Below are 18,123 nucleotides of genomic sequence, written 5' to 3'. Positions count from 1 at the left end.
AAGGACTCCTAAAGGCATCGTGTTGCTTCTTGTTTATGTGGATGACATTGTGGTCACTGGTTCAGATCAAGATGCTGTTTCTAGAATCAAAAATCAATTGCATTCAACCTTTCAGATGAAAGACTTAGGCCATCTCACTTATTTCTTGGGTTTAGAGGTGCATTGTCATCACTAAGGCATTTCTCTATGTCAACACAAGTATATTCAAGACTCGGTCCAACTAGCTGGACTCCCAAATGCCACCCCTGTTGACACTTCCATGGAAGTTAATGTTAAATATTAGAGAGATGAAGGTGAACTTCTTGATGATCCCACTCACTATCACAAGCTCGTGGGAAGTCTCATCTATCTAACTATCACTCGCTCAGATATTTCTTTTGTTGTCCACACCGTGAGTAAGTTCATGCAATCTCCGAGGCATTTGCATCTTTCAGCAGTAAAACGGATCATTAGATACCTCCTTGGCACCCCAAAGCATGGTCTATTTTTTCCTGCTGATTCCTCCGTACAACTCTAAGCATACAGTGATGCTGATTGGGCTGGTTGTCCAGACACAAGAAAATCTACTATTGGCTGGTGTATGTTCCTAGGGAATGTTCCTATTTCATGGAAATGTAAGAAACAAGATTCAGTCTCAAAGTCCTCCACTAAGCAGAATATCGCGCGATGTCTGCCGCTTGTTCCGAAATAATATGGCTGCGTGGTCTCCTCACAGAGCTTGGATTCTCTCAAGCACAACCAACTCCGCTGCATGCTGACAACACCAGTGCCATACAGATTGCAGCAAATCCAGTTTACCATGAACGGACTAAACATATTGAGGTTGACTGTCACTCTATTCGCGATGCCTATGATTGAAGAGTCATCAGTCTACCACACATCTCAACTTCCATTCAAATAGCTGACATTTTCACTAAAACATTGACACGTCAGCGACACAATTTTCTACTTGGCAAATTGATGTTGGTCGATTTTCGGGCATCAATTTGAGGGGGGATGTCAACGGAATTAAAGGCCACAACAAATTGTATGGGATTGCACAAATTATCTGTAACAATTACTCTCTTAATTAGGATAATTAGCTGTAATTGTATATATGGAAGTTTAGCTATTTGTTGGGCTGAAAATCAGCTTGACAGGTTGTAATTAAAGTGTATTTATATGAGAAATCTCCATGAGGAGCAAGTAGTTTTTGGCCTAACCTTTTCTGAGTTTAACAGTTCCTAGTTCCAACTGACCATGTTGCATAATATGATGGGGCTTGCAAGGTTACAAAGGTAAGGCGTTTTGACATGAGTACATGACAGTTAACTAAATTTATGTTTAGTTCTTTTAAACAGTTAGACTAAAACACAACTAAATTTGAAGTAAATTGAAACACTTGCTAATATGAGAGCATAATGTTTGATTTATATGGACTTAGGGTGAAATTAATGCATGTGTTGTATCACAGTCTGTAGTTTAAAAGCTAAAATTAAAGAGAAAAGTAAACAAATAAAATAAGCAATAGATTTCAAAAGTGAGGGACAAGTAGAAAGTGAAATTTGATCTCTGCAATGTTCGTATACTTGTACATTTTTTGCCATGCTGACTTGTTGTCTCACACTGACATAGAATCACTTGATTAAATTGTTTGCTCTTTGTATGAATCCTAGAAGAGTTGTTACTTGATTCATTTACCGTTTCTACACTACTAAAATAATAGTATTCTACGTCGCGCATTCAACATCGGTGGTTCCAAAAATGATGTTATTTTAGTGGCGGTGGTATTTTAGTAAATAAAAGATTTATTTTAACAACGTTTTTGCAAAAAATGACGTCATCTGCGCGATACAACATCGTTTTTGAAACACCGTTGTTGAACAACATTATACAAAGACGGTGGGTTTTATAAACACCGTCTTTGAATCTCGCCTAAATTTTCATCTTTTTCCCTCATACTCGCACTCTACCCTAGCCCACATTATCTCACTCAATTCATTTGGCTCGATTTTAACCGTCGATCGAGGCCGAGAGCATTTCGGTGTTTTCTTCTCCGTGGAATTCCTGAAAATCGTTTCATTCTTAAGAATTACAGGGCTTAGGGTTGTGCGAGATTTCGAAGGTGGCTTGATCGTGAGCGCTCTTGAAGGAGAATTCCTTGCCGGAGCAAATCTTGTTAAGGACGTTCCAGTACTTCTTCTTCAGCCTTCAGATCTTCTCCACGAGCTGATTCTTGTTGAAATCGAGTTGGAGCTTCGACTTGATTTGGTCGTAGAACAAAGCGGTGTCGTTGTGGTGCGAGGATCCTCACTGTGATGTGTAGTCGAGGAACCCTTGCAAGAGCTCGATCTCGTCATCGTCGGTCCACAGCCGCTAAAACAGTCGTCGCGAGTCATCCAGCGGCAACGACGGCTTTTTCTCTGTGAGTCATCGAGCTCGACTTACATTTTGTCAAACTTCACTATCTCTGTTGCACCTCGAGGTCTATGCCCTACGGTGGGTACCAGAGGAGTATTTGCAAACTAAGCCTGTGACTATGGCTTCCTAGTTATGCTCTAGAAGACCTTTATCAGTGAACACACATAAAATTCCTGGTACCGGAGGAGTAAAAAAGCCAAAGAAGGCCAGGGTCAAGCAGAGCAACGTCTTCTCCTCAAATTCCTGGTAAGAATATAGTATCACTCCTTTCTATAGAACTTACAAAAAATTTTAGGATACTGGAGACAAAACTGTTATGGATTGATAAGAAATTTTAGGTTCATCCTGATGTTAAAGGGCCGATCTTGTTGATTTGGGAGTCTTACTGTTTTAGTGTAGAGTTTTGATTGTCTCTGTAGTCATAGTGAAATCTTGAGCGTGCCTTGTTTTTTGTGAGTTTAATATGTTGTTGAGGGTTTTCAAGGTTTTAAGTTAAATCGTGTCGTGGTTGTTGCAATCCTTAACATTGTGGAAAATTGCTGACAAATGTGGCCATTGCAACCACAATTAGTGATTTGGTTGTAGAGAATCCAAAGACCTTGACATGCCAAAATCATGGTTGTGAACAATTTTTTATGACCTTGAAGGTTTTGCATTTGGCATCTCTGAATTCCCACTCATGGCTGATTTTGTGAGTTACCGTCTGTGTGTGGCATTTGCCTATTCCTTTTGAAGGATTATTAGGCGTGAGAGACTAGATTTTGTTTGAGGGAAGACCAAAGGCAAAGATGAAGACTTCCCTTATAGATTCTGAAGTGATATTTGGCCATGATTTCAGGAGATTTTGCTAATTGATATTAAAACCCTTGTTATATTTTCTGAAAGCCAAAAAATATGTGCTATTATGTGTGCTTGATTGTGTAGACTTAGTGAAGAATTGGGAAGAATGAGGTTGCTATTACAATATTGATATGCCATAATTTAAGCCTTACATATCATATATATAGAATCACAACTTGACTGTTGTTTTTGCATGATGTACAACTTCAGGGGTTTGATAAAGGTTGACATTGAAATTTGAAGCCATGGTTATTGACTCCATTCTGACATCTCCTCGTCTCAACTCTCCATCTTTCAGGAGGCAGTTTAAAAAGGATGAACTGGGTAGTTGGTCCACACTTTTCCATAGGCATCGCTTCCTCTTATCTACTCTTGTTCTGCTAACTCTCCTCTGCACTATTTATCTTTACTTTGCTGTCACTTTAGGGGCTAGTGGCACCTGTTCTGGTTTGACTGGAGCGCAGAAAGCTTCATGCCATATGGAGCTTGTTAAGGATTCTGTGGCCAAGGGTAAACTGAAAATTCTTTGATATTTCAAAATATAATTACAGGGAATATTCTTTCTTTATTTTTGCCTGAGTATAGGTGACATGATGAAATCCAAATATAGTCTCCGGCTACAGTATCAATCAGTGTGACTGTGATATGTATACATACTATTATTTATCTTGGTGTTTTTGGGCCAAAATGTAGAATATATGTAGAAAGCAATTTCTTAGATACATTATGTTAATTTTAGTGATTGCTTCATTGACATAAAATTTTGGGATTATCAAACCAAAAGTAGATTACTATACTACTAAAAAGTAATTACTATAATACTAAAAAGTAATTACTATACTACTATTGGTAGTGGAAAGTTGAAACTGACAAGTTGGCCTTACACTAGCTGCATTATATGGATTTTCAGGAAAGTAGACAAAGAGAACTCAAGTTTATCCATGCAGGTTGAAAGCATGATTATACTGGGAAAATGGTATCAGGATGAAATTGTGAATATTTCTTTTATAAACACAGATGATTAAACAACAATAGCAATTGATGTCTATTTGTGCTTCTTTGGATTCAAAGTCTAACTGAGATACTGAAGATCAGCATTTGCTTAATTGAAGTTTTAAGACCTCATTTTTAGCTTTTTTATTTTCTTGTATTAAAGATACCTTCTTATTGTGATATTAAATATAACCACTAATTTCTTTAGTCTACTTACAGGTGGAGTTTGAGTCTGATGAAGAAGATTCTTGATTGAAAATTTTGGCAGCAGTAAAAAAATGTTGGAATACTATGCAGAATAACAGATACAATTATTTCATGTACACAAGTGTTTCTGTTTTATGACCGGTCATCATGAAAAAGTTGAAGCAAAAGTTTTAGAGTAAAATTTACTTACGCTTTTCTGTAAGTGGGGATTTGATTAACATTCAAGTACTTGTATTGTATAATAGGCTTCATAAAAGTAATAATTTACTTTTTGGCAAAGTTGATTGACATGTTCCTGTGAGATAATGAATTCATTTAATGTTGCTAGTTCTAGCTGTGTGTTTTTTTCGTCTCTAAGATCTATAATTGATATTGGTAGTTAATTAGTAATTATTATTTAATTTCCTTATGCTTAAGTATTGTTTAATTTTCTTAATTGTAAATCTGCCTTTTCCTTGATAGCCTTAGGAATTTGACCGGGAAGCTTGTTCCCTATCACATTGCTGCAAAGATAGTGAAATATATGTTGCCTGAGTGATTAGGAGTAGCAAGAAAAATTATAAAGTTGAAATTCATTAGAAAGATTTCAAACTTACAGAATTTTCAACTTTGGCAATTCTGCTAGAATTTTCATAATTTATAATAGATAATATTGTAATTATAAATACAGCTTTTCATATTATGTAATTATATTTATTGATTATTAGTAATATATATAATATTATAATTATAAATATTGATTTTAATATTATATAATAATATTTATTGATTATTAGCAATATTGATAATATTGTAAATATAATTATTGATTATTAATTAACCTAAAATTTAATTACAGGTTATTTAACATTTAACATCAGTGCTGACGTAAGCTCTGATGTAGAAATTACATATTTTTACATCGATGCTTATGTCAGCAATAATGTGGAAACATGTAATTTTTACATCGGTGCTTACGTCAGCACCGATGTGAAAACACGCATTTGTTACATCGTTTATGACGTCAGCAACGTAGTAAATAATGATTTTTCAAAGACGGTGGTCTACTTAGGACCGATGTAGAAAACAACGTGTTTTTTACATCTATGGATTGACGACCGATGTCGAAACATTTAATTTTTAACGATATCATATTCTACATCGGTCGAGCACCGATGTAGAATGACGTTTTCGACCGATGTCGAAATCGCATTTTGTAGTAGTGCTACAAGCTACAAGTACTATCCTTTGGATAGATTGAAAAGTCTCAGCATAGATGGTTGGTATATTTTTTGCTGTTATCTTAATATTTAAACATTGAATCTATATATAACATGATTTTACTCAGAAATGTGAAATTCCTTAAATAGAAAGATTGAATGTAAGTATCTGTAAAGCATATGCAGTCACTGGCACTGCGTACGTCAACTTATTGAAGTCCACTTATTATTTTGACCACTTTGAGTTTATACTCATTAATTTGTATATTTCATATGTGGAAGTGTTTTTTTACCAAGAATTTTGTGTCTGATATACCAAATGCTAGAAAGAATTCTCTACTATGTAACCTCTTATTATTAAAGACAAGTTTATGGATCCCGATATGATAAATTAAAAATTTGGTACGGTGAATAAGGCTTTGTTGTTACTATAATCATGTTACAGGTACAAAGTATTCTCTGAAATCAATGACAAATCTTGGGAAATAAAACTAGAGTATAATAAAGTCCATTACTTAGATGGATTGTTAGATACATTAAGTAAGATGAGTAGATAACTGGGGTAAAATATAATTAAACAGTACACAATACTCCAAACAAACAATTTTTGAAATGGCTGTGGCTTTTACCTCAGCTTTGATTATTCAAGCGTCAATACCTTAAATTCGAGAAGAAGCAGGTTACCTTCGTAGTTTTAGAATTTTAGAATACATAGCAAAATGGCAGAAAAAGAGAAATGAAATTGTATCTATATAAACAATTAATCTGGTAAGAGCCAAAGCCAGCAGCAAGTGTAATTAAGAATATAGAAATCTCAATTTTATAATATTGCAAGGTTTGAAAAGGAATACTGATATGTGTGAAACAATTTAAAAAATAAAAACAAAAAACAAGTACAAGAGAATATTATTGTAAATAGAACTGCTATTAAAATTTGGCAGAAGAAACAGTTTGACGCATCTACATTTGTTCTTTTGTAATATGTGGAGAGTTAAGTCATTTTACGTTTATCTTACCAGGAAGAAAGGCTCTTCTGATTTTGCTTAGCTCTCTAGTGACATCCACCATATTCATTCTTTCTTTTGATGATTCCAATGGGCAAGAAAGTCCAATCTTAAAGAGTGAAACTAAGCACTTTTCAACAGTTGGAGTAAGATTCGAATTGTTTACTTCTTCTATTGCTGCTTGTCCTTGTTTTGGTACAAGTGATGAGTCCAAAATTTTTAAAAGATTATTAGGAAATGAATTTTCCACAAACTTATGCAAATTTTGACCATCTTCAAAGAATTCATCAGTGGGTCTGATTCCAGTAAGCATTTCCAACACAAGAATCCCAAAGCTATACATGTCACCATTGAACCTCAGAACCTAATCCCTACTCTACAACAAAAAAATTTCAATACTTTGTATTTAGTAAATATAAAGTGTTTATAAAAAAATAGGGGATTCAAAGAAAAACTGATTCATTCAACAGTTTAGATTTTAGAACATACCCGGAGGAGCATAGCCAACAGTCCCCTTTATTCCAATTGTAATTGTTTGCTTAGAAGTGGTAGGCATTGATGATTGAGATAAGTCTTGCTATGCCAAAATTGCTCACATGAGCAGTCATGTCATCATCAAGAAGGACATTGCATGACTTTAAATCACAATGAATGATGGATTGCTTTCATTCATGATGAAGATAATGTAATGCAGAACCAACATCAATCATGATATTTAATCTTTGATCAAGGCTGAATTTTCTCGAATGCTCTGCACTTAGTGTCATTGGATGCAACCATTGCTCTAAGCTTCCATTTTTAATGTACTAAAAAATTAGAGCTTTAAATTCTTGACCTTTGAAATCTGTGCTGGAACAACATGTTAAAATCTGAACCAGATTTCGATGTTTAATATTTTTAAGTGCATTGCATTCAACAATGAAACTCTTGTGAGCTCCTTTTCTTTGAAGGTTTAGGGCCTTTATGGCAAATACTTTGTCTTCTAACTCAAGAGTTCCTTTGCAGACAGAGCTAAAATTCCAGACCCTATCAAGTTTGTAGTTGAGAATCCATAGGTTCTGTCATGTAAGCTTTGGTATGAAACTCTAGCCAACTCGCCAATTGTTGGTGGATCCAAAGATGGTTTCTTACTATTTTTCCTCATCCAGTAGATTGCTAGAATAACTGAGAGGATGAGAAGAAAAGCAACCACACTAACTATCACTGCCACCAACCTGAATTTTGCAAGTTTCTTACCTTTGACGGGGCATGGTGGTAGATGCAGTTCTGAAATTCCTCCACAAAGCTTACTGTTTCCAATCACCACTAACCGACTTGCATTTCCAAAGACACCTTCAATTGGTACCTCACCATCCAAAATGTTAAATGTTACATTGAAATATTCCAAGAAAGAAATGTTCTGCAGAATAGTTGGAATTGATCCAAACAAGCAGTTTTGTGACAGGTCTAAACATTTGAGACATTTGAGTGATGCTAAAGAGGATGGTATGATTCCCTGTAAAGAATTCCCTTGCATATAGAGGTACTCCAACATTCTGCATTCTCTGATAGTTCCAGGAATGTCACCTGACAGTTGATTCTCGGACACATCTAGGAAATCGATATTTTAAGGTTGCCTACTTCCGGTATATTACCACTAAACGAGTTCTGTGACAAATCCAACAAGTTTTTTAGAGAGGAAAGATTTAAAGATTAAAAACCTCTAGAGGTATGGCACCTGTAAGGTGGTTTTTTGAGAGATTTAAGTATTGTAATTTTTGGCACAGTTTCCTGAAACAATTGACTGAAGTTCCCTATGTTGCTGGAGGGATTTCTCCTGTGAACAACAGTAGTGATTAGTGGGTAGCCCTTTGGATTAATGAGTTTAGACTTAACTCAACCCCAAAAGCTAACTTAAGGAATGAGGGTTGCCCCTCACTTATATATTCTAACTTGACTTTATTTTTAGCCGATGTGGGACTTGGGATTTTCCTAATCGTCAATGATTTTAAAAACTTCTAATAATCAGTTGAATTGTCACCTAGATTATTTTTCTCCAAAGTTAGATATAGAAGATTTTGTAGCTTGCCTAGACTTGGAACTTGTCCTGTGAAATAGTTTATACTGATCTCAAGTCTTGAAAGGATAAATGCATTTGTGATGGAAGGTGGGATTGGACCTGAGACTTGATTGTCAGCAATATAAATTTCTTGGAGATTAGGGAGGGTGTGGAACATGTTGGGTGAAAGAGGGCCATTAAATTGATTTGCAGCGGCTGAGATTACAGTAAGAGATGACGTATTATAAAGACAAGAAGGAAATGTTCCAGTCAATACGTTGACATCCAATGCTATCTTTGTCAAGCTTTTGAGATGACATATTTCTTGAGGAAGGTCTCCTTCAAAGTTCTTAACAGCCAGAGAGATGAATTAGGGATGAAAGATTCCCTATAAATGATGTGATTCCTTTGGTCAACTGGTTTTTAGCAACGATCAAATGTTGAAGCTTTCCAAGTGAGCCAACTTTGACTGATACTTTGCCAATCAGATTGTTCCCATTTAAGTATAAGCCTTTGAGACAGGTGCAACCTGTGAAGTTTGTAGGAATTTTCCCTTCCAGTGAGTTATGCGAGGCAACAAGTTTCTGCAGTTGTGACAACTGTCCCATTCTTTTGGGCTTGAGGTTGAACTTTTTCATATAAGAGAGATTGCCAACATGAGGAGATATGGAACCCTTCAAGTTGTACCCTCGCAAGTTCAGCTATGTAACCCTTTGAAGCATGGGATTGCATGTTATTCCATGCCAGTTACAAAAGTGAGTGGAAGTATTCCAAGAGAGCAAGATTCCATAAGGATCATTGGATATGAATTTCCTGAATTTGAGCAATGCCAAATGATAGTCTAATTTCCTGATGCAAAGGCAGTCATATTTGGGATAAACCACAGGGAGTTCAATGTAAGGAGAGAAATTAGGTGAAAATATATAGACCAAAATGCTAATAACATGAGACAAAAATGCTTCATTTTGATCAGGAATTGGAGGCTGCTAGGTGATGATATTTCTATTCTTATCATAGCTTTATATAGAGTTTGTTAATTGAAGAAGAAGCGCATGTTATTCCTTCTGCTGCTGCTTTGGTTTTGATTACCGACATAAAGGTCAAGTTTATACGGTAGGAGAATAAATCCATTTGAGCAAGAAACATGCAATGATTCTGAGAAAAATCCTTCGCTAACATTATAGAAAGTTCTTGGAGAATGATTCACGAAAGTAATATTTCTGTTGACCACTATTGATATTGCTGCCCCGATGGGAAGTTTATGTTGGCTAATAGCAGGTTTGATTCTCAATCATTTATCGGTTCTACATGGTTTGAATTGGAAAAAGAGAGGAATGAAAGTGGATAAAAAAAGTATCTTTAATGATGATTAAAGAAACGCGCATACTTTTTTCACTGCACCTACCGTTGTGAGGATTGTTGGAAGAAGAGTCAAATGGCTCATTGGACATAAAACAATTTAAAAGTAATGACACTGGAAGAAATACTATAAGTAACTGTAGAAATTGCTAAATGGTAGAAAATAATTATGTTCACTTCACATTTTTACGACTGTTTTCTATTTCTTTATGTCCCATTGCTCATTTAGTCTCAAACCTTTTTTTTTTTCTATTCTTCTTTCTATCTTTCCATTTATTGTAAAAATATGAAATGGTGGTGTCTAATAATGTAGGCCTTACTAATGGCCAATAAGAACATGCCTGATGGAGGAAAGAAGACTTCAAATGAACTTCCGTTATTAATTTAACTAGATATTGATCCGCGCATTACATGGGTAAAAAAAATCAAACATGATAGGGTCTGGAAATATTACGTTGAATTATGTTTTAAAAAAATTATGCAGAATTAATATATTTTAAAATTGTGAAACATTTGTTGAAATAGGAAATAATGATATTATCCGTGATGGGTTCTCAACTGCAAACATGATAGGGTCCGGAAATTTTAACCCTGTTTACAAAGTTTGAGTTAGAATAAAAAGTTGTAGCCATGGTCATAAACCTTTAAAGAAAAGTATCTTATAGAGTTTCACTGTTGAATGCAAGAAACTTAAAAATATTAAAAAATCTTAAACACATATACGGTTGATATATTACTCCAATTTTGATTTGCAACCTCAAAAGGGGCCAGAACATAAAAGAACCACTTGGTAGCGATTCAATTTTCAAACCAAATATGCAGAAGCAACCTATCACCTGTATATGTTTTCATTTAAAACTAAGAACATTTATATGGCAAATGTAGACGAAATCTAATATTAGTATCTTTTTATATCTATTTCAATCTCTTCAAGGGACAGATTTGAAAATATAGAAATAAATAAAAACGAAAAGCTTCCATCAATGAATTACGTTCAAAGGCAGTTGGCTACTTGTGTTAATAATGTCAAAGAAGATACCTTGGATCCAAAAGAAACTCCTCAGGAATGTAGTTGATGCCGACTCGGAGATCTGTAGCAGCTCCAAGATCATGTATGAGACTCTGATCCCAATGGTTTAAAAAAATGTGAGCTTAATTTGGATTAGGGATCTTTTTGCATTGGATAAAGTTATGCAATCTTTAAATTCTTTACCTTCAAACAAACTAATGTAATGTGGCTTAATATCCCTATGCACAATACCAGTAGAGTGAAGACCATCCAATGCAAATAAGAATAAAATCCCTTGGGCAAGTCTTAAACCTCAACCAAAATTAATGTTTCAACCTGAAATTTGTGGCACTGTCATTTGGTCTGATATGAAGACTTTAAACAATCGTGATTTACCATGGGAGAATAAAATTCAAATAGAATGTAAGAACAATGTGCTTCATTACAGAAACTTAGTGAAGAATAGTTGAAGATTATGAAACATTTCAACACAAATTTATATTTGAAGATGGATGTATTATGTAACTCCACCCCCTCACTTTCTCACAGGAGGAAAGAGGGTATAAAATCAGTTTGGACAAATCTCTCAACAAAAACTTGAATAAAAACAAAATAAAATGAATCAAACTTCTCATACAAGTTAAAATCAATTTTGATATATGGTCAGGTTTTAAAATTGAAAAGCTCCCATAATGTGAAGCTAATCCAAATTGGGTAATACTTTCTTTCTTAAATGCAGGACAACTGATATAAACTTTTTTGAAAATTTAAGGCCAAAATAATATAAAATCCAACAGTTTATCAAAGAACTCGTATCTGCCATTGATATGGAAGCTTACAGAAGAAACTTGTAGAAAAAGCTAAAGGAAAAAGAATGAAAGGAAGGCTAGATTATCATTGAATTAGAATCAGCTTACAATGGTTAGTTATTATAGTTTATATAGTTAGTTACAAGAGTAACTAACTTGTATAGTTATATAGTTATATAGTTAGTTACAGGATGATCTATGCTAAGAGTTTATCAAATACAACCAGGTTGATTAAATATAGTAGAAACAACAATATATGGAAATTGTCTGCTCTACATCAAGTCTAGCAAGGGTGGCATCCCTTTCAAACCGTCTTATAAGCCAATATATATTTAGTCACTTTCTTTTAAGAGATATGCAAACATTATGTGAGAACTTTTGTATTTGTCGTGACTGAAACTAAATTGTTAAATGGTGTGATGTGAATATCTTTGGTTTCCCCATACAAGTACAACAATGATACCCAAAATTCGTAAGGTAATATTAGTTTTAATAGAGCAACACCTCAACAAAACCATAAACAAAATTCACATAGCTGTTTTCAAACCTCAGTGATAACATATATGAACAAATGGTACTATGTTGCAAAACGGATTGAAGAAGAGAATGCAGTAACTGTTGAGCAATGTCAACCCAATTAATTTTAAAAAGTTATTGACAATTTAGTAATTGATAAGTAGCATTTGTTTCAGACTTTAAACGCCTTGGGAGACTGATATGGAACACTTTTAATGACAGTTTAATAACAGCCTGAGTAACCCGTGTCTCAGAATTTGAAATGGTGAAATGAGAAGAGTGTGCCACGTAAGCAAAAAGGATGAAATGGAAGAATCTCTGTTTTCTGAAAATCGAAGATGGCAATGTCAGAGCTTGTGTCTCAGAATTTATATATTATAAATACATATGATATGATAGAGTTAAGCCTTGTATTTAGAGCATGGAAGTTGAGAACAATTTAAAAAGACTAAGCAGATGTTTGATTTGATACGAACTCACCATAATTGTTTAAAGCAACAAATAATTATTTTTGTGGTGATTTTACCATAATATTTCACCATCAAACCAAATACACTATAAATGGAATTCTCCATGTATAGTCACCTACTTGTGTGACAAATGAAGAATATCATGAATTGTGCATGATCTCTATTAAGACAAGAAAAATTCTTCAACGATCAAATTGAACTCCATTTTTGGCATGATAGATCTAGAAATATATTAAAAGGCGAGTCGATAAAGAAATAATAAATATAAAATCATAATAGATAAATACCCAATATCATTTATCTTAATTGTGCACATTGTTTTTTTATAACGTTAAATTCATAAACAATATATTAAGCATCAATTTTGATAAGTTAATTTAACCCAAACTTATTTAGTACCCAAGTTTATTTTAATAACATTTTCATAAGTTACTTCAACTAACTTATGAAAATAAGTTAGCTTATAAAGTATTGACTTTTTTGTTTTTTTATTTGAAATTCCTTTTTATCTCAAATAATTAAATAGAACCTTTTATATCATTTTATATTCATTAGCTAGCTTATTAACTATTCTTACCAAACTCTTTCCGTTCAATCAACTAATAAATTTTCAGTTTTACAACTCCTAATTTATAACTTCTAAATTTTGAAGTAGCCATATGCTAGTTTTATCTAACACACAGTTGTGGAATGCTTATCAAGTTGGTTTATTCTAATAAATAAATTATAATTTTTCTTAAAAGTTATTATATATATACACACACACATATATGTATATATATTATTTTTAAATATTCTTTATTCTATTTTTTTTCTTTTATTACATATAAAAAATATCTATTAAATATAATAATTGTAAACTTAAAAAAATTTAGAATATATTTGAAAAATAAAAAAATATGATAAACAAACCAAATTGAAACATCATTTTTAAAAAAGCCGTCCAATTTTATATAAACTACAAACGAGTTAAACTTGAATATAATTTTTTTTATGGAAGCCAAGCTTGAGCTTAGGTGTTTGGTTTGATCCGACTTGTTTAACCACCTAGAAAATCGCATGACATACATTTTTTGAGAAATCAATGCAGTAACTTAAAACATGTGAAGTCAATTCAGTAGCTTTTTTAACTTATAAGATGTGAGGGATTGTGCTATGTAACAACTTCTCCGTGATGTTCATCTTTTCTAATTGATTTTCCAACTCATCATGAGTCACCTATGAAACAATAAGACATTCTCTATAATAATGGCAGTTAATGAGTCTAAAGAATGGTATAGGAACAGTCTCAATGTTATGAAATACATCCTTTCTTCTGCTTGTTAGTCTTAGATGCTTGACTTAGCTTCTGAAGGGTTAGTGGCACCAGAAAAACTAAATCGCTGAGGCAGAACATGCTGACATCAAGAAGCCACTACGGGCGAGATGAGCCGATGCCTAGATTGTGTTTGTTTGTGCTATGCAACTCGTGGAGCAATCCAGTTTAGAAGTGATCTCCAGGAGATGCAAATTCATTAATCAATTGATCTGGCTTCACCTTTAGCTACAGTCATCTCCATGACAAAAATCTCTGAAATGCTAGGACAGAAATCTTTTACAGTTTGCAGTTAGAGGGGGAACAAAAATAAAATAGAAAGACTCTCAGATATCCCTTTAGCTAGTAGAAGCATCATTACTGATGACAGTACAATGACAAGATGTTTAGACTCAATGCCCAGAAAAATTTCATCTTGGGCACTGAAATTTTATTGGCCTACAACTCACATCCAATCATGACATTTGTTGCTATGTACAAGGCAGTCTAAAATTTACAAACTTAGGGAAAATGTGGAAATCTTCAATTAAATACAGAAAAAAATCAACAAAAAGATTTGTGTTTGCTTTACTATTACTTACCTACAGATGTTAATATTTTTTTTTTCGGTGAATCCTACAGATTTAGTATGTTACAGAGAATTCCCGTGAAAACTTTGATAAAGCAAAGCAAAAATCAAAGGAAAGATTAGTCTATTAAAAGGATGTAATTTTAGAAAAAGATATTAATTTAATCATACCAATGTTTTCAGAAGACATTGCCTTAAACCTTCACGGCTTCACCAGATGAACTTCAGCCAATGAGGAATTCAGGTCTTCTCGAGACTGTGATCTCCTACTCTGCAGACGCATCTGACTTCTGTGTGGGGACCAGAAGGCACCCATGTTGCCACTGTCAAACTGCATCTGCCCTAAACTGTTTGAGGAATAACTATGTGAGACATTACTAGCTGATGGGTACAATGAAGACTTCATAAGCTCGACGCCACCACTGTTGTTGTCAAGACCATGCCCTAGACCAAACGGGCTTTGTTGTGAACTTGCAATTTTTGGGCTCAGAGGCATCTTAAGTCTTCCATCCCCTGCGATATCACAGGTGTAAATTGGATTTTCAGGTCAGTTCTAAAATAATTATTCACATAAATTATATACAGAATTCACAAGCTATTTTGAGGCACAACTTGGTTATGATTTACAAAATACACAAATCATCCACATAATAATGAAAAATTGAGTACATACACATTTGTGACGACTGCAAGCTTTGAGAATTTGAGAACATGACAAAAACAAGTGACAGTAATATCCAAGATATACAAATGGGTGTTGGTCAATGTACCACATTTAATAGTACAAACTAAAAGAACAAGAAAAACAGACCAATTTCTAGGCGTCTCAGAAAAAACTTTAAACAAGACAGTTCACCTAATAAGTTTTTGGATTAGTAGTAATCATATTTGTGTAAATAAATAGCTTACCAGAGTTCATTGGACTCCATCGCTGGAACCGAAAAGGAGATGGTATGTTGAGAACAGAAGCACCAGAAACACTGTTATGCCTGGAAATGGGAAGATATTGCCTCCGGAAAAACCTTGGCATCCAATTGCCAATACATGATAAAGCACAAAGAAGAAGAATAAAAGAAAGCAACAAAAGGGGCACAAGAACAAGAGGATTTATCTTCATCTGAAAAAGCTCCAAGTCACGAAGCCCAAATCTAGTGGAAAACGCCTTTCCAGCTTCCAACAAGGCAACCCCAAGTGTCCAAGTGATATTTCCAGAGCCAACAGTTATCTGGTTATCATTAATGTGCAAACCCTCCCTCAGCAAAGAGGCAATGTAGGGTGCCCTGAAGCAGTACTGCTCAATAAAGGGCTGCGGAGCAACACTTCTCTTTGCAACATCCCACCTCTTTCCACAAAAACCCTTACCCCTCACCAACACATCGTCAAGCGTGGCCTCAGAAGTCAAGTTGAAAAACCTATACACCACATAAAATCCAGAAATCACATAAAAGTGTCCATATGGGCGAGGCAGATTATCACCCAAAGCACAAGGCTGCGCTCCACAATCAAGCCCAGCACCATGATCAGACCACTCAGACAAATTCACAGCAACTTTTGCAAGCGTGCTGCACTCCCCCCAATTGGGAGCACCAACAAGCACTAATGGAGTTCCTCCAAACCCTCCATTCCCACCTTTCTTACTAGACAAACAACGAGAACACAAGTATTCCTCCCTATACCCCTCCTGCAAGCAAGGATGTTTCAACTCAATATTCCCACCACTACCCACATCCACATCACCCAATCCAAACTCCTTCCTAAACAAATACACCACAGACTTACCAAATGCCTCGTTGAGTCCATACCCCGGCAGCGAATACGCGGTGAGATGATGGCTCACAGATCCAATCCTAACATACAAACTAGTCTCACTATTCAGCTGCTGATCACTCTCAAACGTGACCTGCAAGGAAGAGCCACCCAAGTCAAGAGCACCATAAGTAGCCTTCCTAGGCCTAACCCCCAAAATGCCACTATCATAATTAAGAGCTATCCACCCAAAATAAGCCTCTTCGGGACCCAAAATAGTCTTAACCCAATCCCTTTGGCACACAAAGGGAGAGTCTTTAAGCACAGACCAAGCATTATCAAGCAGCCACCGAGAATCACTAACAGGAAGCCTCCTAACACCAGCAGTGGCATAAAGGAACAAAAATGTAGACTTGTGAGCACTCACTGGTATCTGCTTCTTGGCCCACCTGAGCAAAGGTTTCAGTGCATTGTTCAAACCAGACACGTTGTTTACTAATTTATCGATACCGGGTTCGGTTTCGATTCGATCGTAGGCGCGGCCGGTGGGAGGCTTCTTGTGGGAGGGGTTTCTCAGGGAGGTGATGGCGATTGGGAGAGTGGTGTGGCGGTTGAAGCGGACGGAGGCGCGGTAGACGTAGACGCGGGTGCCGGTGCTGCCGCAGTCGAGGACAACGTAGTACTTGGCGGAGGAAGCGTGGGCCCAGTAGGAGTAGAGGAGGAGGAAGAGGAGGTAAGTTAGGAACAGGAAGGTGGCGAGGTAGAGTGAGAGTCTGAGGCATTTGTTGCGTGAGGACGAGGTTGTTCCGCCTTGGAGGGGTGGTTCGAGGTGGCGGTGGTACGAGGAGAGATCCTGGAGAGAAAGGGGGTGGGGGAGGGAATGTGAATTGGGGGCGACGAGTGATGCGATTTTGGCAAAGACCATGGCTTTTTGCGATTCGGGGAATACCCAGATGGAATGGAGAAAGTGGGGTTAGGTGGGGGGAGGAGAAAGCATGGCATTTCGGAGAGTGAGGTTTCAGGGGTAAGGGTTTGGGTTGATCGCCATTGATGAGGGAGAGAGAGAGAGAGAGAGAGAAATGGATGGATCTGATTCTCGTGGCGTTGGGTAGTTGGAATTTTGCGACGACTTTGATGACCAAAACAAAACTTTGAAAGAAATAAAATAACAGAGGAACGTATTGGGCACTTCTGCATCCACAGGGTGATGGCCAATAGGACCAAAACCAAGGAGTTATCACTCGCTAAACTTGAACTTGCTTGCACATCGTTTAGAAACAGTAACGTGGGTATAGTTTCTATTTCGTGCCTGAAATACGAAAACACATTTAATAACATTTTGATGATAAAAATGTAAATAGTTAAGAGTTTTTTTATTGAATATTATTTTAATGATGAGTTTATGACATTTAATAACATTTTACCAATAATGCACAAGTATCTCAGTACTTTTAGTCATTATTTTAAAGTTTAATATTAATTAAAGAAAATTAATACTATTAATTAAAAATTTATTAAATATAAAATAAAAAAGAAGTTACAAAGTGATAAAGACACGTGGTTATGAAATAATGAGTGTATACACATAAGTTATCTTACTCTAAAAAATGAGAATTCAATTATTGTATGAAGGTATAATAATGTAAGCAC

The 18,123-nt window shown here is 35.4% G+C and overlaps 2 protein-coding genes and 2 pseudogenes across 3 annotated transcripts; 1 reads left to right on the top strand and 3 right to left on the bottom strand.

The window, feature by feature from the left end:
- The first annotated feature begins 3,470 nt into the window (after positions 1-3,470).
- LOC114405541 lies at positions 3,471-3,913 on the top strand. Its single transcript, XM_028368023.1, has one exon. The coding sequence runs from the start codon at positions 3,486-3,488 to the stop codon at positions 3,768-3,770; it is 285 nt and encodes a 94-aa protein (XP_028223824.1). The 5' UTR covers positions 3,471-3,485; the 3' UTR covers positions 3,771-3,913.
- Positions 3,914-6,555: 2,642 nt separating this feature from the next.
- On the bottom strand, positions 6,556-8,307 carry LOC114405518 (annotated as a pseudogene).
- A 76-nt stretch (positions 8,308-8,383) lies between these two features.
- LOC114405530 lies at positions 8,384-9,645 on the bottom strand (annotated as a pseudogene).
- Positions 9,646-13,948: 4,303 nt separating this feature from the next.
- Positions 13,949-17,713, bottom strand: LOC114418786 (probable apyrase 7). Of its 2 annotated transcripts, none has more exons than XM_028384303.1 (3): positions 15,637-17,713; positions 14,899-15,240; positions 13,949-14,422 (listed from the first exon to the last, which is right to left on the bottom strand). In XM_028384303.1, exons 1-2 carry the CDS (start codon positions 17,396-17,398, stop codon positions 14,930-14,932), a joined length of 2,073 nt encoding a protein of 690 aa, XP_028240104.1. In that variant the 5' UTR covers positions 17,399-17,713; the 3' UTR covers positions 13,949-14,422; positions 14,899-14,929. The 2 variants fall into 2 exon arrangements, with proteins under 2 accessions (XP_028240104.1, XP_028240098.1); XM_028384297.1 differs by having other exon boundaries at positions 13,949-14,414; positions 15,637-17,712.
- Positions 17,714-18,123: the final 410 nt, after the last annotated feature.

The sequence above is a fragment of the Glycine soja genome, chromosome 1 (genome assembly GCF_004193775.1).
Source record: "Glycine soja cultivar W05 chromosome 1, ASM419377v2, whole genome shotgun sequence".
NCBI lineage: Eukaryota > Viridiplantae > Streptophyta > Magnoliopsida > Fabales > Fabaceae > Glycine > Glycine soja.
Note: the sequence above shows the minus strand (reverse complement) of the source record. Positions and strands in the feature narration are given on the sequence as shown.

Bases quoted from the DNA above. Each gene is read 5' to 3' on its own strand.
- LOC114405541 (XM_028368023.1), top strand. From the start codon at position 3,486: ATGGTTATTGACTCCATTCTGACATCTCCTCGTCTCAACTCTCCATCT.
- LOC114418786 (XM_028384303.1), bottom strand. From the start codon at position 17,398: ATGGTCTTTGCCAAAATCGCATCACTCGTCGCCCCCAATTCACATTCC. The intron at 15,241-15,636 runs GTAAGCTATTTA...GTGATATCGCAG, and splicing joins ATGGAGTCCAATGAACTCTG to GGGATGGAAGACTTAAGATG.